The sequence below is a fragment of the Rhipicephalus microplus genome, chromosome 6, assembly GCF_043290135.1.
Source record: "Rhipicephalus microplus isolate Deutch F79 chromosome 6, USDA_Rmic, whole genome shotgun sequence".
Lineage (NCBI taxonomy): Eukaryota > Metazoa > Arthropoda > Arachnida > Ixodida > Ixodidae > Rhipicephalus > Rhipicephalus microplus.
The window spans coordinates 92,553,472-92,576,560 of NC_134705.1; the positions used below are offsets into that span (position 1 = coordinate 92,553,472).

The 23,089-nt window shown below is 47.9% G+C and overlaps 1 protein-coding gene across 9 annotated transcripts in view; it reads left to right on the forward strand.

Moving 5' to 3' along the window:
- The window catches only part of ena (ENAH actin regulator enabled), a 130,409-nt gene that overhangs the window by 65,501 nt on the left and 41,819 nt on the right, over nt 1-23,089 (forward strand). The window contains exon 1 of one of the 9 annotated variants that reach the window (XM_075866208.1): nt 4,560-4,778. The exons of 7 other annotated variants lie outside the window; for them this stretch is intronic. In XM_075866208.1, the coding sequence (XP_075722323.1) occupies nt 4,678-4,778 (101 nt within the window). In that variant the 5' untranslated portion in view covers nt 4,560-4,677. Of the gene's footprint in view, nt 1-4,559; nt 4,779-18,997; nt 19,381-23,089 lie in introns of those variants that run through there. One more of the 9 variants, XM_075866211.1, reaches the window with a different exon arrangement.

Genomic DNA, 23,089 nt, shown 5'->3' on the forward strand with positions numbered 1-23,089 from the left:
TACACTTAAATTTTAAAGGACGCTCAAGAGAAACAGTGCTGACTTGGTTTACGTCGACAAACTGCACTCTGGGAACTCTATAATGTTATGTTTCTCTATCATATGCTCATTATTAGCGGATAAAATCAAGATTGCATTTATATTTTTAAATTTCGCGCCCAAGTCACCGCGCGTGAATTGAAAATTTTCAAAATGTGTTTTTCGCATGTTTGCGACATTGGCTGGATGAAATTTTGTGGAACTTGGCGTGATAGGTTTCGGGCACCGTAGCGGTGGTCTAGTGGCTAAGGTACTCGGCTGCTGACCCGTAGGTTGCGGTATCGAATTCCGGCTGCGGCGGCTGGATTTCCGATAAAGGTGGAAATGCTGTAGGCCCGTGTGCTCATGTATGGGTGCACGTTAAAGAACCCCAGGTGGTCGAAACTTCCGGAGCCCTCCACTACGGCGTCTCTCATAATCATGTGGTGGTTTTGGGACGTTAAACCCCACATATCCATCTATCTATGAGAGGTCTCTGGCACCCACAGATGACGGTGCACTTCATGTTTATAGATTAGAAGTCGCTTAGGACACAGTACTTAAGTAATCGTGCGCTCCAGAGTTATCTCGCATTTCTCCCTCATCCGAATGCTGACTTGAATTGAACCTGCCACTTCGAAGAATCGATTGAATCCCGTGGTATCGCGCGCCGAGACCGCGATATGATTACAGGGTACGCTGTTGTGTAGGACTCCAGATTTATTTCGACCACCTGTGGTTTTCGATTAGGAGCACCGAACTTTTAAGTACGCTGGTTCGTTCGTACTTTTCACCCCCCCCCCCCCCATCGAATTGCGGGTGGCGTGAATCGAACCCGCGCCTTCGAACCTCGACCGGTGCGACACCATGCACCTGCAGAGCTTTAAAAAAAGAGGGGGGGGGGGGGGTTTAACCTGGTTATGTCAAGGCCTACAGTGGAAGCGCTTGCGTCTAATACTGCAAGCAGGCCTTCTCTACAGTGTCATGACGAGCTATGACCGTTGTGTACATCCCACAAGAAAGTGCTTCCAATTCATGCACAATATAGACCACACTGCACGCATATCATCATCATCAACCTGACTGCGCCCACTGTAGAACAAGGGCATCTTACACCAATTAACGCGGTCTTCCGCGACAACAATATACCCGCAGACTTCCTGATGTCACTGGTCGCATGACATTCTGTCTCCCCTTCGCGTGTTTGCCTTTTCTTTAATCTATAGTCAGTTTCTTTTAATGACCAGCAGTTATCTTGCCTACGCGATACTGTTCTGTCCAGGCCAATTTGTTGTTGTTCTTTATTTTGACTAAAATATACCTAACACCAGTTCGTTCTCCGACACTCTGGGCGTAATTCTGGGTGCAACTTTAAAGGACTACAAGATTTTCTAGTTCCTTAAAGCATTTTCTTTACCATTGTGCAACACGCATGTACATTAACACGAAAATACAAGATAAAATGTATGTATAAATGCGTGCTTGCGTTTGTGTGTGTGTGTGTGTGTGTGTGTGTGTGTGTGTGTGTGTGCGTGTGTGTGTGTGTGCGTGTGTGTGTGTGTGTGTGTGTGTGTGTGTGTGTGTGTGTGTGTGTGTGTGTGTGTGTGTTTGTACGCCCTCCATATACCTTTCGAATGATTTGCTAGTCTTCCAGTGTTTGTTATTGCGCTTTTTCTTTGTTTCCCCGTTAGCTGCTGACGGGCAGTTGGCACAACGTTGTCTGTGACGTCAGAGAGCGGTGGTGGTCGTTAAACTTTTAGAAGTGCCTGACCCCGCGTGGGCCCTTTTAAACCGATTCTATTTTTTTTTTTTTGCGAGAGTACGTGTTAAAAAAAAAAAAAAGACCGTGGATTGAAGCTGCTGCAAGCATGCTCTGCCTAGAAACGCCCCACCTGAATCCTTCATTTCATTTTTTCGGCGCAGGATTTCTACACCTGAAACTACACGACATTCTTTTTTTTTTCTGATGAGTGCTCAATACCCAGGCATCTATATTCTGACACTATCAATATAGAAATTGATTTTTTTCTTTCATTGCTTCATGGGTACAAAACATACATAAACAGCAAGGATGGTGGGATAAAATCTGTGTGTAGGCAGCTTGACTGGTCGTACAATTACGGTGTCAACATGACAAGAAATTTTACTTGTTGCAATATTAGGACAGAAAAATGATATGGTATCTGAATACGGAGATATCTAAACACATTGTGCCTGTATCATTGCATGCTATCCTCACTCAATGTTATGCTGCACGCTTTGATTCGTGAACAAGTTGAATTTCACTTGTACACATCTTTTGTTGAAGCGATTGCTATCAGTCCTCAAAGGGCTCTTGACACCTCTGAAATCCACCTGACACACGTACAACATTTACAACTTTTTGTGGTGTAGGTGCGGCTCTGAGGCTATCCTTCTTCTGCAGGATGACACTTGAAAAACAAAATGCCCACAACGATGGATGGCTGCAGTTGCTGCGACTCACCGGGTGAAAGGGGTTCTCAAAATATATTGGTTGCCTCGGAGTTGAGTTAAAATTAAAAGAAAAAACAGCACGAGCAAGACGTGCGTGCCTTGGTTAGCGCTAGGGGACGAAGCGTTAAAAAAAATCTGTAGGCGCCGTCCGTGTATAGCCCTTCGGAGAGCCGTCTAGCTACTTTGGCGCCATTGTCGTCTGCTGCAGGTTTCGCCACCAGAAGAAACCACGTTTGCGCACGAACTGAGCACACGGACGCGGGCTAAATCTGTGCTTCCTGTATTACCGGTTGTGCCCGAATATCTGTTTGTTCATGGTAACTTCACGAAGATTGCACGCGTGCCTAGGGCTTCACTTTTTTTGCTTTTCTGACGACTGCCCGATACCGAGATATCTTGATAATGACGCTAGACAACGTGCTGACTTCGCAGCTATATATGGCGGTGGGTTCCAAAGCACTCAGGGTGCGGATTCTATTCCGTTGAGAACAGCGCGGCGTCATTCTGACGTGGCTTTTAAAAACTCGTAAGGTCTCGCAAAAGCCTCGTCTGAGGTTTCGTCAAAGACGCAAGTTCGAGCGATGACTTCACTACATTGCGTCATCATTCGGCGTCATTATGACTTGACGTGATGACGTCGGCTCACAACATTGTCGCGTAGTTCGGAGGTTGCGGATCGTGGAGGCCGTGAAAAACTACGTGAAATGGGGAGAACTTAAGCCTTCGATCCCAGAGGCAGGGGTGTGTGGGGAAGGATCGGTGCAATCGACTGAAAAGACTAGAGAGTTTTAGTACTGCGTACGCATACGTGGCGGCGTTGCGTACGTAAGGACGCCACGTTCTGCGTAGTGCGCATGCGCAGACTCGCAACGCGCACGTATCGCGTTACGTACGCAGCTGCTACGTACGCACGCATGAGATGCGTGCGTACGTACGTATGAGGTGATCGCGCCGCTCTCGAACAAATTCGCGACAGCGCGAGATTTCGTTTTCAAAATGGCGGCATCGAAGGTAAGCACCGACCGGCTCTGTGGCTTAAAATATGGCCGTAATCTGGCTATAACACTTGAATTGGCTCACATTGGCTGTCAACAACACGTACTTCTATTTTGATATTCCAGGTGACGCAACACGCTTCACGCTCGTTACGTACGCGGGTACTACGGCGTACTGAAAGCCGATTAGTGGCAAACGACGCCACGTAACGCAAGGCGCTTGCGTGATGCGTACGTAGCACCATTCCGCAGTACTAAAACTCTCTACTGTTTTCGCCTTCGAATTGCCGTACACGAGTGCACGGGGAACTTTGTGGCTTTTGCTTTAACTAAATGCACGCAAGGGGGTGTTGACGCTGACGTCTTCGCTATAGTTTTCGTATATACATTCTCACACTGCATAGCTTCGAAATGCGCTTCTCTCGTGCGCTTTCTTGGCGCGACGGGAACGTGTCTATGGCGCTGGCCTCTACCGATGCAGCTATGCAGTTTTACAGCACCGCACGTGCTTGTAGTATATTTCTAAACGCAAAATTGAAACCCACGTTTCCCTCAAGCTTCGGAATAAGCGGCGAAAGAAAAACCCGAGGCCGGACGAAACAAACTGTGTCGAGTTTAGCAAACTAGGAGTCAAGGAACGGTTGGGGACCCCCCGAGTCTATGGCCGTTCTTCGTTCGGGCGGCGTCGTCGTCCGCTCGCTTGTTTTGTCGTTGCAACTTTTCGCGAGTGGCGCAAAACCAGCTTCGCGTCCACGCAAGTGATCCTCCTTTCCCACAAACTGACTCTGTTTAGCCGTTTTCTTTTGTTACGTTGTTTCTCGCTTTAGCTGCTATTCAATTTAGAACCCTGGACGCACACTCTATGGGCGGTGGACGTGGAAACAAAAGTAAAACGCCAGTTCCGAAAGGGAGTTAGTGAGTGACAGGGCTGCAGAAATTATCGTCTGCTCTCGGTCGTCTGTTTCTTTTATCTGATTTTTTTTTTTTTTTTTTTGTGGGGGCCCCCTCCCGTTTAACCTCGGACCCTGGTGGCTGGCTTTGCCCGGCTTGGCTGGATAGTCGGCTGGCTGCAGTTCAGTTCTTGACGCCGAGTTGGATGCCAACAGTTTCGAACGACGGTGCGTGTGTGTGTGTGCTCGCGTGGCGTGCGAAACAAATTTTTTTCTCCGAGTGACGACGCGATCGATCCATGCCGGCGTTGCAAGGGATGCACCGTCCGCTCCAGCGGACTTGGTCGGTGTACGATAACTGCCCCACCCCGCCGGCCGATGTCCATTACGACCCGTCGTGGTGAGATTGTTGGTTATTTATCCATTGGTTGCGACACTCTGCCGGCTGCATTATTGCGCTGCCCGGACAACGGGACCGTCCAAGTTTGTCGCGATAGGCGCTGTAGCAGCCTTCGTTTTTTTTAGGAAATGCTTGTGTAAAACACTGTAATATACCGATGTAGGAAAACCACCCGTACGTAATGCTGGGAAGCGAACGTCTCCCCCAAATATGCATGCACAGTTTGGATCCGACAACGTCGCATGCATAAATCCGCAAATTCGAATGACTTTTACTTCGTCGTGCTCATTTGAAATGGAATGGTTGTCTGTTCGTTTCATTACAGTAACAAAGAAATGAACCCTCGATTTAATGCCTCTTCTCGCGTTTACTTGGAAGGAGTGACTATAAAGGGCGAATGAATGCGTACGAGAATGCATGCCAAGTGGCGTTGGGGAAACGCTTTGTTCGTTACATCAGGTATTCGTTATAGTAAGCATACGAGCTCATTAGAACATTCAGTAGGAAATGCCGAGTATAATCCGTATTACTTCACGGGTGCAGGGTTTTTTGCCATTAATTTATCAAACTCTACCCCGGTAACCGAACATACGCGAAAGCGCGATGACCGAGTTTCGTTAATCGCTTAAATCGCACGAGACAGCAGATGAACGATGATCACGGGCGGCCGCAACGTAAATCCTTTCGTGTGGCGGGTATTTCAGAGCGCTGTTGTTCTTTCGATGCTGCAGCACTGCGCGTTTGGTGTGCCCAACTTGCACTGTGCGCTAGCTTATATGCAGCGCGCTTATAAAGTGCCGCTTGGTGCCGAGTGGACTTTCGCACGCTAAAGAGTAGTTAACGTGTGTACTCAAAAGACTGTATCCGGCTACACGACACAAGCCCAGAAGTTGCTGAGCTTTGTCTGGATTTCTTTTATTTAAGTATACGTACACTAAAGTACGGTTTAATGCTTAATAATTGTTGGGGTTTCACGTCCCGAAGCCATGACAGGGTTATGAGAGACGTCGCAGTTGAGGGCTCCGGAAGTTTCGACCATCTGGTGTTCTTTAACGTGAGCTGACATCGAACAAAGCGAGGCAGTTCAGTTGAACACGGAAGCTTTGAAGTTCTCGGGTTTGACACCAGCCGCGGTGGTCGACTTTCGATGGAGGCGAAACGGTAGCAGCCCGTGTATACATACTGGGATATGTCAGCGAATGTCAAAGAACACCAGGTGGTCAAAATTTCCGGAGCCCTCCACTGAGGCGTCTCTCGCAATCCTGTCGTGGTTTTGGGACGTAAGGTATTAGTACCACTTGGATGGAAGCCGCGTACCACACTTGCGCATACAAAATCTGCTTGTTGTAAAGAGAAAGAGCTATGCACTGCGCCGATAAGCTCTCGCTTACGCATGCAGGATTGCCCCCGCTTTCCCGAGAACGTGTTCTCAGTTCTCGTTTTTACGGTTACGACCCGGCTGTCTCGCAGCGACAGCGCACGCGCAATCTGCCGGGAAAAGGCTCGCGCGGACGGACGGCGGAATCTGCTGTCACGCCATGGACCAAGAACGAAACGTCCTCCGAAGACTGACGTCGCCGCGAACGACCTACGTGGAGATACCTACGCTACGAGACGCGCTCACCGTTGAAGGGCTCGTCTCAATAAGCAAATCGGCGGCAGACTTTGCGTGTCTCTTGGAGAAGCCCCGATAAACGACCGTGCAGTGTAAGCGGTAATCAAAGTCCGCTCGAGGCCAGGTAAATGGTCCCTTAAGGGGGCTATAAAACGCCGTAACGGCCTCTAGCTTGTGGACCCGCTAATCGATAAAAGGAGACTGGACAAGTGTAGAGTTCGGACGATATCTAGTTAGAACGTTCATAAATAGATAATGGAAAAAGATGAAGCTTTTTGATTAAAACCTAATTAATAAGAGAAAGCGGCTTAGTTAAGCTGAAAACTTACCCATATAGTCAAGAGATCGGGTGTGATATGTGCGTGTGAGTGCTCCTCGCATGCAGGTAGGTATACGTGCATGTGTATTTATTTTGTGCTCATTTCTGTTTTCAGGTGTGTGTAGGTTTCTCGGTAAGCTTTTAGATGCGGAGCATCTTATACTCGCGCCTTGTAGTGCGCCGTCCGCACCGCTTCTCGAACATTCGACAGCTGACGCGCGCGCATGCGCCGTCGCGCCGTCGCCCACTCTTCCACCATCTGTGCATCCCTTCCTCCTCTACACACCGCGCGCGCTTCACTCCTCCACCATCTGTGCACCCTTCCTCCTCTACACACCGCGTTCGACATCTACAATTCTCCTGATTCTCCAGTGGACGCGCATGTGGCGTCGCGCTTCGAGAACATTCAACAGCTGACAGTGCATGCGCCGTCGTGCTGTATATATACTCAAGGTCGACGCTCGCTCGCTCAGTTGCCGCTTGTCGGTTGGTTTGTACGGCGCGTCGACGTCCAAGGTCGCGGTGAAATGAATTCCAACGAATCCACAAACACAATGATCGACGTCCCTTCGACCAGCGCCGCCCTTTCGCATACGTGTGTACGTGTTCACTCATTTAACACCCCCTCCTACAACCACGTTAACCAATTTAGCCATCGACCCAAGTAAGTCGCAATTTAACACCCCATTTCACAACCACGTTAACCAATTTAGCCATCGACCCAAGTAAGTCGCACTTTAACACCCCGTTAACCAATTATAAGGTCCGCATCCTCCTCAGTGTTCCCCCGAGGGAAGCTGCGGGCAATTTTTTTATTTTTTCGTTCTGTTTTTTTTTTTGTTTTGCGTTCGCTTTATCTATATACAATGTGAATGGAAGGCAGAAAGGTTCGTCTACTTAAATCAGGTGCATGTAAAACACCCCACTTAGTCAAAATTAGCCTGGACTCCTCTCTTCACCGTGCCTTAATTGCAATCAGAACTTGGTTTTTGTATTCGTTATTTTTTTTTTTTTCAGCCATACGTTGTAGGTCTGCGCTGCAGCTTTACGAAGCTAACATTCATAAGATGGCTGCACGATATTCCGTATTTCGTGAATGAACCAAAGCCGTATGCAGTCTTAGCCAAATGAGTGAGTTAATTATTGGAAGCCACATTCAGGAAGATTGGACACACATTTGTCGCGTAATCGTTCTCGTGGTGTCGATGCGCGATCATCGCAGTGCTGCGCGCCACGGTGGCACAGTGGCTGAGGTGCCCGGCTGCAAACCCAAAGGTAGCGGGTTCGATCCCGGCCGCGGTGGTCACATTTCGGTAGAGGTGACATGGCAGTGACACGCGTGTACTGTGCCAACGCCTCCTAGATTTCCCGTGCCTGCCGGATTATCGGCGGTCACTTGGGAAGCGGTGGTCGTCGGAACTATAGGTGGTGGCGCCACTCAAGTAGGGGTCTCTTCAAATAGGTTTTCACGTTTTTGGAGCTTATATGCAACAAAAATAACGTAAAAGGGTTTTTAAAAGGCGTAAACGTAATTATAATTACCCCAACGTAAGTGACGCCGTCATTCAACGAGTAACTTTTTGAATACAAGGCATCCTCTGAAATTAGTAGCAAACGCCAAAATTGCCGATCTCAAAGACCAGGTACAAAGACCCTTATCCCTACGTAGGCAGCGCTGCCATAGATGACCGGCGTTTCGCGCTCATCCGACAGGCACGGGAAATCTAGGAGGCGTTGGCTGTGCGAACACCGGATGGTCAAAATTTCCGGAGCTCTCCACTACTGCATCTCTCGTAATCATATCGTGGTTTTGGGTCGTAATACCCCAGATATTATTATTATTATTATTATTATTATTATTATTATTATTATTATTATTATTATTATTATTATTATTATTATTATTATTATTCACCGCTGTGACAGGGCTCGCTTTAACACGTTTATTTAAGGAAACTTGGCTCCCGTAAGCGTCCCTGCCATAAAAGGGTATTCGAACCCAGGGGGGGGGGGGGGGGAGGCGCTGCCGAAATATCGCTTGCTGCCAGAATACCGCTTCCGGATTGCTGGCGCGCCCAGGGGAGCAGTGAATAGCACGCACTACGCAGCTCCTCAGTGGGTGACGCATTCTGCAGAGGAGCGTCCTGCTCGCTGCGAGCGGGGAGCTGTTTTGGTCGCCGGAGGTGCGCCACTGAGAAACGTCGAGGGGGCTATGTGAAGTGTGTGTGTGTGGGGGGTGTCTGCTCGACCCACGCGCAACTTGCTGACGCAGCTCTGGAACTATAGCTAGCGTGGCGCAATATAGCTTCTTTCTATCTGTACTTTCTTTCATTCTTCACGACTCGTGTCAGCTCCGTTTTTTTTTTCAGCCTCAGCGAGGTATTTAGCTAGCAACGACTGGTCACTGTGCGCAAGCTGTAGCGCCCATGCGCCGACTATAGGGTGACGTGTGTCTCCGTCGAACGCGGAATTGCTTGAGCGGCTTGAAACCCTTCTTCGTGCCAGAGTTTTTTTTTTTTTTTTTTTAGGACAGTGTCCCTCCCTCCATAAACCGCTGCCGCCCGACGCCTGCAGTAGTTGTCGAAGCCGAAACATCTGTGGACAACAAGTAGGCTATTGAAATGCTGTTAACAATAACCAGCAAAATAAAAGATCACAACACCGAAAAAAACACTGACATTTAATCACATATCAGTTAAGGCATGAGACAGAAGGAAAGTTTTAACAAGAACGAAATAAAAGACTCTTAACCAGAACGAAATAAAAGACCACCTCCGATCCACGCGGTTTGGCCCCATCATTAGCAATGAATTCGTTGGTATGCGTGGCTTTTTTTAGATGATTTTCTCTTTTCCTTCTTTATTTGTGCGTTGCTTTGGTCTCTTGATTTTGTCATCATGGAGTTTTCCACTCTAACCTATAGAGCGAAAACTGGCGCTGTGACTCGGTATATGCATGGTAATTTTTGTAGATGCGTCAGATTCGGATTGGCGTCGTTTATTAAGAGCCCGCGGACACCTCAGAAGCGCGTCTGGCTAGAACAGCTACTTGCTTTAATTTCGAATTAAAAAGTAGGAAGTTAACTTTCGTCCTTAGCATTGCACCGAACCAAGTTTTGAATAACTATGATTACTACTGCTTTAATGTGCAGGTTTATGAAACTTAAAATGTAGCGAATGGCCGCTAAAAGACAGACGACACGGTTGCAATATTCACTCTGCCACGGTATTATTTTTTTTTCGTCTATTCCTTCCTTTTTGCCCTTTCCTTATATCATGCGGGTGAACGATAGCTTTAATATGTAAAACGGCTCAACGAGATCCGTTTATGAAGCTCTTGTTTCAGAACACCTTTAATTGCGAAGTTGTATCTTCTTTTTTTTTAATAGCTGAAGCCGCTCTCAATACTAGCCAACACAACCCTCGTATACACATATATTGTCATCCCCATCGCGTACAACGTGAGGAGTGCCCTCTCTCTTTTGAGAAAGGAGGCGCGCGGCTACGTGAAGGCGCGCGCCCCCTGCCGATACCTCCAAGAATGTTTAGAGGATGTTGCCTCTGCCGCCACAGGGAGAGGGCACGATGACGCGTTGCAGCGCGTACGTGTGGTTAAGCCCTTGGGAAATTCGCACAGACGGCGGCGCCAGATTTCCCTATATAGGTATCATTGTGAGAAACTCGTGGTCGTCCAGCTACATTTCGTCACCCGCTTATTTTTACTCAAAGATGACAGCGCGTGCTATTCTCCAGCTATTTCTCTTCGTTCCTTTTGCCTCGTGCATAGGCCATGAACCGTCGTACACTGCAGTACGCTGTCGAAGGGAACACTCGGATGAGTACCTTTCATATTAAATAGGGTATCGGGAACTGTTGGCATGCTTCATAATCAATATATAGTGGTTTTGCCACGTAAGATCACAGCAATCATATCGCCTGCCCTCCGACTTGTCTGTAACAATATGAAAAGCTAATATCTAAATACTAAAAAGGGTAACTTTACACGAGTCGTTGACTCTTATTTACCGATTGAAGGTTTGTCGGAATACACTCATGACAGCGAGCCTTTGTAATAATGGCTCTGCCAGGGAAATACAATTTAACTGATCGATGTGACCGTACGCGCCGGCGTGTGTATAAGAGCAGAAAAAAATGACATGTACGCACGAACACGCGTTATCATATAATAGCTTACACGGCTATATGGATCCTTTCCATATGCAACAGAAATGGAAGAGGTATCATTCTCTGCATACATGAAAGCGTGGCCGTGGCGGTGGTCTCTGCAATCTTACAAACCGCCTGCTGGTGGTGAGTCAATCAATAGTACTCGCGTGCGTTTTGTGGCCATTTCCATCTGCGACGAATGGTTGTTTGCGTACGTACGAGACTTCGCGGCGAGCTGCGAATTCTTTCACCGCTGCCTATAAGCAGTCTCAACTTGAATCAAAGTCGTGTACATCTATCTATCTATCTATCTATCTATCTATCTATCTATCTATCTATCTATCTATCTATCTATCTATCTATCTATCTATCTATCTATCTATCTATCTATCTATTATACCACCGTGGCGTGGACCCCCCCCCCCCCTCCCCCCCGTTTACTTTCTTGATCAAGGGTGTCCGCAGAACCTTTTGCAGAGAGGTGTATCCACGGAGTGGGGAGGCGTTTCTTTCAGTGCCGTGACATGACCGGCAAGGTTCCTCAACGGTGCGTAATGACGTGCAAAGTTCGCTGGCAATCCTGAAGGATGTATGTTTTACGGGGATATGCGGGTTTTGAATGAACTTACCAACGACGTGTGTATGGCCGCTTATAAAAATGTTATACGAAATCTTCAGGGAGCGGAAAGGTGGGGGGGGGGGGGTAACCGCTCCCCCCTTGCATAATCCTCGGGAAGCCGGTACTTCCATATAAGATCTGTCGCATGAAAGAAGAAAAACAAATCCTCTTCGCGCCTTGTTGGCGGCCGCCCACGAGAAGACTGGCGCTTTGGCGGTCTGCGAGTCTCTGCCGTCTTCATTTGTCGTATAGGCTCCATCTGCAGAAGCTGTCATCATCGAAGAGAATGGGGGCCGCTTCCTTTTCTTGCGTCGTCACCACTGCTCCCCCTACCCACCGCCTGGCAACTATGCGGCAAGTGGGAGAGGGGAACCAGCGAAACAGAAAGCGCGTCGAGAGGGTGACGGTGCCGATGACACTGGACAGCACGTATCAGCGTGGAGAGAGGGAGAGAAGGGAAAGCTAGCGATGCGTGGAGCGCAGAGTGCGTGGCGGAGATGGTATATAGATACGCCTGGGCGTGGTGGGGGAGAGTGAAAAATGACCCTATCACGGGGTAAGAGGGGCGTATATACTAGGCCTCTGTACTTTTATCTCGTCTCTAATTCGGCGCAGCGCTTTTTTTACGTAAGCCTCGACTTCTTGCACTTGAAAAACAGACCGCGGAGAAGACACGCAGCGCTGTCTTCGCGCGTTCTTTTTTGTCGTCATTATTATTATTATTATTATTATTATTATTATTATTATTATTATTATTATTATATCGACGTTGCAATTTCGTCATTTTTTACCTGCAACTCGTTAACCCAACTTCGTACGCTTTCGATTATTATAAGGACCCTATGCTGCTAAGTTGTATAGTTGTCTTAAAGAAGGCATACCGGCGTTGCGGGAAATGCGCATTCTATTTTACCTCACTAAACGGAAAATTTGGCTGTCGCCGGCGTTTCGCCTCGTGGACGATGGAGTTATGCAAAAAAAAAAATATCATCTTGGCGAGATGACGTCACAGATTGCCTATTTTGTGACGTCACGGTGACGTAAGGTCACATGATTGCGCCTTCGCGGGACATCGTAGCTCGGTCAAAGGCGTTATTACCGTCATTTGGTTTGGATACGCAGAAGAAAAACAACACCGAAGACACACAGGAAACGGAAGGCTGACACGTGCCACCTTGAGGCACAACTGCTGCCTGCTTCTTCGCGAAACACAGAATAAAGGAAGATAAGAAATAAAGGTGGTCGAATGTGTTCCTATATCACGGAGGCAATGCAAAACCAGGCGAGACGCCTCCGATCTTGAAGGTTCTGCAATGTCGCGTTAGATGCAGGGAGCTTTCGAAGGTGTAGAGTAACATATCGGCTGGAGAGAAAGAAAATGGCTTTGACCTCAATCGTGTTACGAGAATGTATCAAGTACACTGTGAGTTTTCCCCTCAGATGGGCGGCATGCGTTTTCTTTGAAACCGTTCGGGATCGAGTGGCCTAAAATTTCCGAACGCCTTCGCGTGCTTTTTTTTTAATTTGGAAAATTTTATTGCACTTTGTCTGTGGAGTGATGCGTCTTTTGTGTGAGCACGTCATTCTGTTGTAAAAGAATAATAAACGGTCCTGTGATAACTTTTAGAGAGAAGGAGAAAAGTCATCATGTACATACTAACGGCTTACTTGTTGCCAAAATCGCCTAACTCATAGTTAGTTATTGTAGTAAAATGCAGGTTAGTGAAATTGGCTACCATGAAATGATCAGTTCCTTATTAAATCGTTAGTAACCGCACTAAGAAATTATGGCCCCGCCGCGGTGGTCTAGTGGCTAAGGTACTCGGCTGCTGACCCGCAAGTCGCGGGTTCAAATCCCGGCTGCAGCGGCTGCATTTCCGATGGAGGCGGAAATGTCGTAGGCCCGTGTGCTCAGATTTGGGTGCACGTTAAAGAACCCCAGGTGGTCGAAATTTCCGGAGCCCTCCGCTACGGCGTCTCTCATAATCATATGGTGGTTTTGGGACGTTAAACCCCACAAATCAATCAATCAACTAAGAATTTATGAACCGTGTTTAATCTGGACAATATCCGTACTAGAGGTTCTTGCCTATTTTAATTTGTCTGTGCATTGCCATATCAAGTTCATTTATTACGAAAGTATAAATATAAATGAAGGCACGAAGTGGAAAGGCATTGTCTCTTATACTAATTAATGGTAGCTATTTGATTGAAGTAATTAGCTGTTATGAATTTGTACAAGACCGTGTAATTATTGTAATGTACGTGTCGAATGAAAGGCCAAGCCTTCGTGAGCCTGGACAATGTTAGGGCAAGCGTGAGTGTGCCCCAAAAATGAATTAACATGTTTTTCAAAAGCTCGTTTCGACTCCTACTCTACTCTGACGTCACGACACGGTATGAGCTTCCTGTCACGTGCTCATCGAAGATGTCGTGACGTTTCCGCAGCAGCTACGAACGCGAGAGGTCATTTTGCTTTGCTGGTCAGTACCGGTCATCACAACTACACGTGCCGGTGCCTAAAGTAACCGGAATTGATTAGCCTGACGTCACGCTAGTGTCGATGTGAGTAGGTGCGCCATGCGGAAAATTATTTCGACGTGAAAATAAAATAACTCATCAGCATTTCCAGATGTTCATTTTGCTCAGTGGATGTGTTTCAATTCTAGACAACAGTGTAGACAGTATACGCTGGCATTAGAAGACAATGATCAAGCCCATGTTGTCCAAAAACTGGAACACGTCTGGACGGCTTCTGCGCGACGAGACTCCTCATCACGTCGAGAACGCTAAACAAACGTAACTGTTAATTTCCTCGGCCAATTTCGTGTTCGAATCTAAGAAAATTTGAACGTCACTCACACTGAGCGTACGGGGAAGCGTCTGCTTGTGTGCAGACAACCATTCCGGCGAGATCGAGAATATTCGAACAATTCGCAGAGCCGCCATTTTGTTTGGACAGCAAAGTAGCCTGCATCGTGTTTTTTGTCGATGATGCCGTCTTCTGGAAACTGTCTATTTTAACGGCAACGTGAGAACTGGAATGAGACTCAAGATGGCCGCCGTCCACTTAGCTGTCTATTTAGCCGTCTACGGTGAGCATGGGAGCACGCCCAGAGTCGTCTGATGATGGTGACGATGATCTATCTGGTGGCACTTATCCACCGAAAGGGATGGGTGAAGAATCGGGTGGCAGGATCTTTCAGTAAGATACCTACAAAACTAAAAAAAAAGAACACTGACTGTAGTCTGAAAAGAAAATTTATCTAAGAAATGTAAATGTTACAGAGTCAGCAGTCAGACTAGCGAAGTAGTCTCCTCGTACAGAATATTTTTTATTCGTTTTCATCATTCTCGGCCTGTATTAATCCAGTGCAGGTCGAAGTCCTCTCCGAATGATGTTCAGTTTACCCTATATCCTGTGCGAGCTGATTCTGTTTTATACCTGCGAACTTGTTAATTTCCTCACTCCATCAAACTGTCTGCTTTTCCCGGTGGCATTTCCCGTGCCTTGGTGACGATTCTGTTCCTCTTACTGTACACGTGCTGTCTATTGTTCTACGCACTACGTTGCCAGCCAAGGTCCTTTCGCTTTAAGTCAACCATCAGATGTCTGCGACCCCTGCTTGTTTCCTGGTCCATTCTCACGTCCTCCGATCTATTAGCGTTATTCCTATCATTTTACGTTCTAATGCCCGCTGCTCGGTCGTCAGCCTTTTCTCGAAGTCTTTTGTTATTATCTACGTTTGAGCCCCATATGTTAGAACCGGCAGAATGCAGGGGTTGTGTAGTTCTCGCTTTAATGACAGTGGCAGGTTTCATGAAAATATTTGGGATTGCCTGCCGAATGCGCTCCACCCTATTGTTATTATTCGGTGAATTTCTTCTTAGTGGTCAGGCTCTCCTGTCAGTATAGCTGTCCTAAGTATACATATTGCTGTACACCCAGTACAGGCGATTTGTACGGCGGAGCAAAGTCAGCTGCGAGAGTTGGTGTCAACGCCCTACTCCACCTTTAAAGCTTTTGTGCACCGTTCTGCGCGGAACTGTAGGAGTCCGTATGTCCAGAGGGCGGAGACAGCTGGGCGAGAGCGATCGTGGACTGACCGCCAGCACAACGTGGAGCATCGTATCGTCTTCGTATCGTATCCTCCAGAGTGTGGGAGAGAGCAAAGAGCGGCGTCGGAGGAAGGGGCAGATGCTCTCGGACGAAACGGCGCCGCCAGAGCCGAGTCTCGGTGCCCGTACAATCTTCGCGCCCGCGTATCCGAAACCCGGCTGCCACGAGAAAAGAGGAGGAGGAGGTTTGAGAAAGGACGCTCCTCGGGTATCGGCGAGCGGGCACCCGCGCTGTTTGGTTTGCCTGGCTTGCTTCTTTCTTTTGCGATGACCGCGTTGTTGTGGCTTGCCGTTCGTCCCGCCGGTGTTGGTATCGCTCCGCTGGCTGGTCGGCCGGCTGGCCATCTGCCGCTACGGCTGGCTGAGATGGCAGCGGGGGGGGGGGGGGGGGCGGCGAAACCTTCCCTCACGAGAAAAGCCTCTTTCCTGCCCCCCCCCCTGCATCATTTATTTATTTATTTACTTTTTTATGCTCTTCCCTTCCAAGCCACCTGTGCTGGTCATGCGTGGCTAGCCACGCTCGCTGTGTCAAGGGCGAGCGCGTTGGTTCGGGTCGCTTTTATGGTTATTATGTTTATTTCGGTACCGTTCCACCCGGCATAAGACTGTGTGTCGGATGTTTGGCTTTGCCTGCTTTCTCCGATGGCGGCGTGACCGCTTCGGCCCCTCCTCCCTTTCTCTCTTCCTCCTGTACTTCCCCTGGCTCACCTGCTCCGGTTGAGACCGTTCCAGCCTCTGTCTTCCTCCTCCCATCATTCTCTTCTTCCCTCTCTCTCCCCACACTCGTATCTTCAAGGAGATAGGCATTTACGGTGGTGTGATTTGTCTTCCATTTTCGCGGTCACTTAATGAGTAATAAGCGCTTGTATCCTTCGCTCACAATAATCCTACCCTTTCCCCCGCGCGCCTGTTGTCTCCACGAACAAGCGGCAGATTGTATTGTGGAAACAGATGAGCTGCGGCCGTGTAATGTCTTTGTTTTTCTGTTCTTTTGTTTAGCGCGTGCGCGCAGACGTGTCTGACCGTAATGGCGGTGTCGTATGGACGCGGCTGTCAAAAAGCGTGTCGGCGCAGGGTCAGTTTCGAGCTTTGTTATTGCGTTCGCGTGTGAGTGGGGTAGTAGTTACGTCACGTTTCGGCCGGTAATTTGCGAGGCGCCCGCTCGCACCTGATGGGCTTTTGTGAACGACAGGACAATGGACTAAGTCTTTGACGGTGTACGCTCTGTGGTGAAGTGCCGAGATGGTGGAGGCCATTTTCCCCCGTCTTTTCGTACAACGTTGCCCGACGCATCTCCAGGCGTTGCCGTTTCGGTCGCTTATACTTATGACCGGCCTATTGTAATATACGAAACATCTCTCAGGCTACTTCTCGTCCGTAACGTGTCATCTTTGCGATGACTCGTCGGGGAATGTATGGCACAATTACATGAAAAGTGCTTGGAGCGCGGCGTGTCTCAGGAGCCGACTTTCCAAAAAGCGGACTTGTCAGGTTGTCGGCTCCATAAACATCACGATAAACAAGAAAGCGGTGGTCATTTCTGTAATGCCGCGAATCAAAATGTCGGAAGGCACATGTCGCAAATCCTGCATGAACTAGTTTTCAATATTTGTTATTTTATTGGCTTTTTAGTTTTATAACTTTCTGGAGGTAACAGCAAAAAGGGCATAGATGTATCGTGACTAATGATGTTCGTACAATGGCACACGCACTCATGGGCCAGATATTGGCTAAATAGTGGGTCGTATGCTTCTAAAAAATTGGCAGCGTAGACTCATTGACCGACACAACCTTATTTGGTCCATAATAGCCGAGAGTAAGCTCAACGTCACCTGGCTAGGCCCACTTCGTCAGGTTAAAAGCCCTCGCGCGGTTTTATTGTGCTTGAATGGACGATTGTGCTTGAATCGATAGTATAATGCAGTAAACACAATATCTAAACTGGTGTTCCTGCGAATAGTTGACTGCGTCACGTCCGACAGGAGGTGATGTCCTAGTTTGGCATCGAGAAACGTGACAAGCCACTCACTGTATTCGCGTCGAAGTACACTAACGTTGAAGTCTCCAGTGACTATCACCGGTACATCCTGTATAGGCACACCGCACGGAAGTTGAGCAGCAAAAAAAAAAAAAAAGCTCATGACGTCCATCCGCAAGGTTCCTGGTGAGATGTACACTGTTGCGGCGACGAAGCATGCAATGTTATTTATTTATTTATTTATTTAGTTAATGATACTGTTAGCCCCAGTGGGGCCGTTACAGGGGGGTAGACAACAAAGAAATAACACTAACAAAACTTTCCAGCCCGGTACAAAGACGCACAAACTGCTCAAAGCATTTGGGGCAGCGAGTTGAGTTTGTCCGTCTAAAGTGATAGTGGCGGCGCGCATTTCGATGGGAAGCGAGTTCACGGGCACGACAGGACCAGCAACATCCTGAGCAGTCCTGGAATCGGTACGAAGCAGTTTTTCCTGTTGATTCAGAATGATAGTGGAGCCAGGGACGTTTTGGAATGCCCCTTTCATTCAACTGTATGTGCTTCGGTGAACTCTACCCTCCATTGATGAAGCCATCGGACACGTCAGTGTTTGTGGAAAGCATGTATTGCTTGTCCAAACAAAGTGCATGCTTTGTTCAAGAATGTTTCTTTTGAGTTCATTGACAGTAAGCCTGTGGCAAATTGTGTTTATACATAGCTCGCCGTTAGTACGGTGGACAGTATGAGGGGCGTGGCCTAGATGGTTAGTGCAGCGCGCTGAGCTCGGGGTCGCTGGTTCGAATCTCCTGTGGGTGGCATGAAGAACAAGTCCATACCACTCCAAGAAGAACCATTGAAATTGTTATACGGCTGCTTGTTTTACCTGCAGCTGTTTCGACTTTACTGCTGTCATTCGGGGCTTATCCGCTGGGAGCTTAGACGGGATATATATATATATATATATATATATATATATATATATATATATATATATATATATATATATATATATATATATATATATATATATATATATATATATATATATATATACGTGCTGTATAGAAATTCATAAGCGAGTCAAATTGATTTAATACATAAATTGATCGCTAATAGTTCTTATAGCTAACGTTCTGTCATAGTGATTTTTATTTGTTTGAAAAGTTACGGAATATGGTTTATTTAGCGCTCAAATATTCATGATCACCAAGAACAACTCTTTTCTCAATTTGTCGCCGTAAGTTCTAGGAGGATTTGAGAACAAATTGAGACATGATCCGTCGAGCACATAGCCAACTCCCCCCCCCCCCCCCCCCCTAGTGGGTAGGTGCCAACCATCCTAGCGGCATCATACCACATGGGTTAACGCCATCAGTGAGAACATCATCATCATCATACCGCTTGAAGATGGCGTCCTCGCCAAAATTCGGGGTTGCGCCGCGGTTCTGCTGCGGCGTTAGTCGCTCCGCGGGGCACCGGTGACTCCTTTTCGCCGGGGAGTAAACTTCCCGGTGTTCAAAATTACACCCGGTGGTCCTGAGTACATGCCGGCCTGCTGCTGAAGGGGCACCACCACGCATCGGCCGTTTGGCGAAACCTTGATGTTGCCGTGCTCCCGAAATTTCTCGTGGGTGTTCCGGTGTACCGCGCTCGACGGGTTGAGCTCTTGTCGTCTGGGACACGGCGTGTTGTCGTTGTGCACTGCCACTTGGTGCTAAAGGGGAGTCATGCCGTCCTCCTTCGACACCTTCCTGCAAGGGAAAGTCAAGTCACTCCTGTCCAGCTAGTAAGTTGGTTGTACTTCGAATCTGTACGAGGACATCGTAGCATTTTACACCCGGAAGGGTGTACTTGTGACGCGTATTTTCTGTTTAGTTTAGATATATTGTTCACACGACGTGTTAAGCCGGTGTGAGCTGCCCTCTCAGTGGAGTGTCTTGTAAGGGCGTTACGTCTGTTTGTGGTACACTCTAAAAAAAGAGCGAGTAAAAAGGGTGTGTTTTTGTCCCACAACAATAGTCGTCATCTATATTGCGTTCCATCCTTGTGCTATCGCCCCGTGTCCGGTACATTCCGGTCACGATCGACATGCCCATTATCAGGGTTACATTGCACTCTCGATAGGAAAGCGGCCAGCGCCGAGTTTTCAAGAAAGGAAGCGCCCGCAAACGTGATGACGGTTATTGTTGTGGAACAAAAAGACACCCTTTTTACTCGATATTTTTTTTTAGAGTGTATGCACCCAGAAAGGTGCACGTGTGGCGCGTCTCTTATTTCGCAATTTTCGATAATGTTCGCTCAACGCATTGAGCGAGGATAAACCGTATACCGTCAGAGTGTGCTCTGTTGAGGAGGTGTAACGTCTGCTTTTTCAGCACTCATAAAAGTGTTCCGCGCGTTCTACGCTTTATTCGTGATGTTATACACTGAGCTCATGTTAAATGACTTCTCGGTTCTTGTAGTAAAGAGGTCCCGTATCGGAAACCTCTCGATCACCTTTACCCGTCTGGGGTACTTTCAACCTGCTCCGCAATTCCTCTTATCGGGCCTTGCTTTCCGGTCCGGTACCATGGATTAACCGAGGCTCTCGGGAATGGCATCCGCAACCTGTGCTGAACTTATCGAATTATCAGAGAATTTGCATGATTCTTTTGTACTAACCACCAGTGACGTAAGCAGAAATTTGTTCCAGGCGGGAAGTGGGGGCGGCACGTTTTTAATCTGACATGGGGTTTCGACAGCTAAATGTGGCGGATTTGTCACTTTGTACTCCCTGTATACCAAGGGATAAAAACATTTGGAGGATAAGCGGCGTGGTGCCCCCTGCTGATTACGTGTGTCTAATTCAGCCATATTCCTCACAGACAGGGACGAGGTGCTGCCGAGGAAAACTTAGTCGCTCTCTACTTTTCTCGTCCGACGCTGTATAGACAATACTTTTTTTGCAGACTAGTTGGTTCATACTTGAAAAATTGATTTGCTGCACAAACTTGAAGGAAAACAAGGGAGACAGGAAAGAGCGCAGTCTTTCCTTGTCCCCCTTGTTTTCCTTCAAGTTTGTGCAGCAAATCAATTTTTCGAGCTGTATAGACGTCGTGACGTCATTTAGTGGCTGCGCTCGATTCACTTTGGTACCCGATACGCCGCCTGCGCTGAATGCGCGCGTCACTACAACGGAATCGTACCGGCAAGGTCCCGACCCTCCTAAGACCTCTTCTATTGCAGTAGCACGCCTTATTCTAGTCCGGCGCTTCGTATACGAATCGGCGGCGTGCGCTCACCCGGCCGTTGTTTGTGGTTTTACGTACACCGTCTGCAACGCCGTATGAGTCATCTGTGTCTACACGTATACGTGCGTTGCGCGGGTCTGTATACTAAATACCGCCGGTGCGTGTACGAACTGCGTCGAGAGTTCAGCGATCCGCGACGCCAAACCTACGCGAGTTCGAGCCCTGCTCGGACGCTAATGAGAAGGCGAAAGGTGTACACGTCGCACAAAGGAAGCCAGCCGCTGCGATCGACGCGCCTTGGCGAGCGTGTCGCCCCCGCCTTTCCTAATGAACGCCATCGATTGTTATACGCGCGCTTTTCACCCTCTCCCTCTCGCTTTCCTCTTCGTCCTGTAGATTTCCATGCACGCACGCCCACTTCTCACCATGGCATGCAGCACGCCATGGACCGCCGTGTGTCTTGTTTTGTCTGGTCTCTTTCCTTTCTCGCCTTCTTTTTCTTCAAGGTAGCACCGCAGGCGACAAGGTTAAGGTCTTTGCGGGTTTCGCGGACAGCTGTGTGCCTCGATGATAGTCCAAAAGCACGCGACGCCTTTTCCGCGATATGGGCGACGGAAGTAGGTGAAGGTGCCATTTTTAGCGCTCTGCGGGGGAATTTTTGGGGAGAAATGGGAAAGAGTGATGGGGAGTCTCCTCTTTTTTTCCCCCGACGACTTCACCAGGGGGCGCTCCGCGGGCTCCGTTGCTGCAAACGCTAGAAGATAGAGCAGCATTGGTTTTAATCCGTCACACAAACAAGGTGGTGTGACGATTGACCAGAATCTTCGAGGTTTATTTCATGGTGACTATATTCCTATTTTTGGACAGACGAAGTGACTTAGGGAATGTGAAGCTCTAGAAGTGGTATGTAGTGTAACAAAATGCAGGTTGGCGGTATTCAGCAATCCCAATTATCAGGCGGGGTCAATGCATAGCCAAAAAGTACTGAGGCTGACAAGTACGCATGAGTACAGGAAAAATCCTCGGCAGCAGAGGGAAAGATGAACAATGCAACAGTGAAGCACAGAGCCGTATTGGGATACAATAGGTCTGTGGAGAGGTGCAACACTTCCGGGGCTTCCATTTGGAAACTCAGTGCTGTGCATGAGGTCAGAGTGGCGGTCGGGAAAGGATACATGTGCATCAGAGTACTGCAGGACGTCTTACATTGGGCGCTTTCGGGAAAAGGGTGATATGGATTCAGAAAGTTTTAAGGCGAGGGAAGTTGAGAGTGAATAGAGGTTACAGGAGAGGCTAGTGAATCGGAGAGAGTGGATTGATGGAGGAAGTGTTCTGGTATTTCTATAGAAAGAGCGTTGACACAGAGTGGAGAAAAAGAACCGTATAAGAGACTGCACCAGCAAGTATATTGCTGTCAGTGTAAGCGACATACTGTAAAGAGTCGGAGAGGATTTATTGGAAGGCAAAGATGTAAAAGAAATCGTAAAAGAGCCCGGCTCTGATTAACTAACTAAAGGGCAGAAACAAAATGGGGAGGGAGGCCTTTTATGATAACTCGAGGGGAAACGCCTTGCTGTTTGAAACGAGGTTGGGTTGCCCTAGAACGCGTATAGTTATAAAGCGATATTCAGTAAAGAAGAACAATGCGTATGCTGTGGCGAAGCAATGTAGGCGACGGAGCATGCTCTCATTGAATTTGGAGATATACGTCCGGGCACGAACCTGCATGAATCATTGGGTTTTAGTGAAAAACAATGGTAAGCTGAACGCGCGCGAGAGGGAAATGAGAGAAGAAGGGTGGCAGACGCACCGCCGTCAGCATGTTATGTTTTTTTTTCCCGGAAAATCTCAGAGGCTTTATACGCAACATTTCGTATTTGACGTCACACTTCAACTAGCGGAGTATGGCTGGGCCTGATTTTGTTACGTCGGTGAAGGCGAATGCGTTGCATTCTAACGACACCAAACATCCAACCTTGTGTGCTAAGCATTGTCTTCGTCAGACAATCCGCCTGAAGGTTGAGAAAGTATGCGCGCGAAAACAGTTCTCGCGCGTTCAGACTTGCTCAGCTTTTGCATCTTGTTTTACAAAGCGTTGCAGCTGTGCAGTGCATTGATTTTTTTTTTTTTGCTCCTTTATCGCATGCGTGGGAGCCCGCGTGTTTGTCTTTCCGAAATTTTATTAGAAAGTGCGTACAACCTTTTTTTTTCTATCATTTGCTTGCGAGCATCTGTTGCTTGCTTCGTCTTACGTCGTTGCCATGT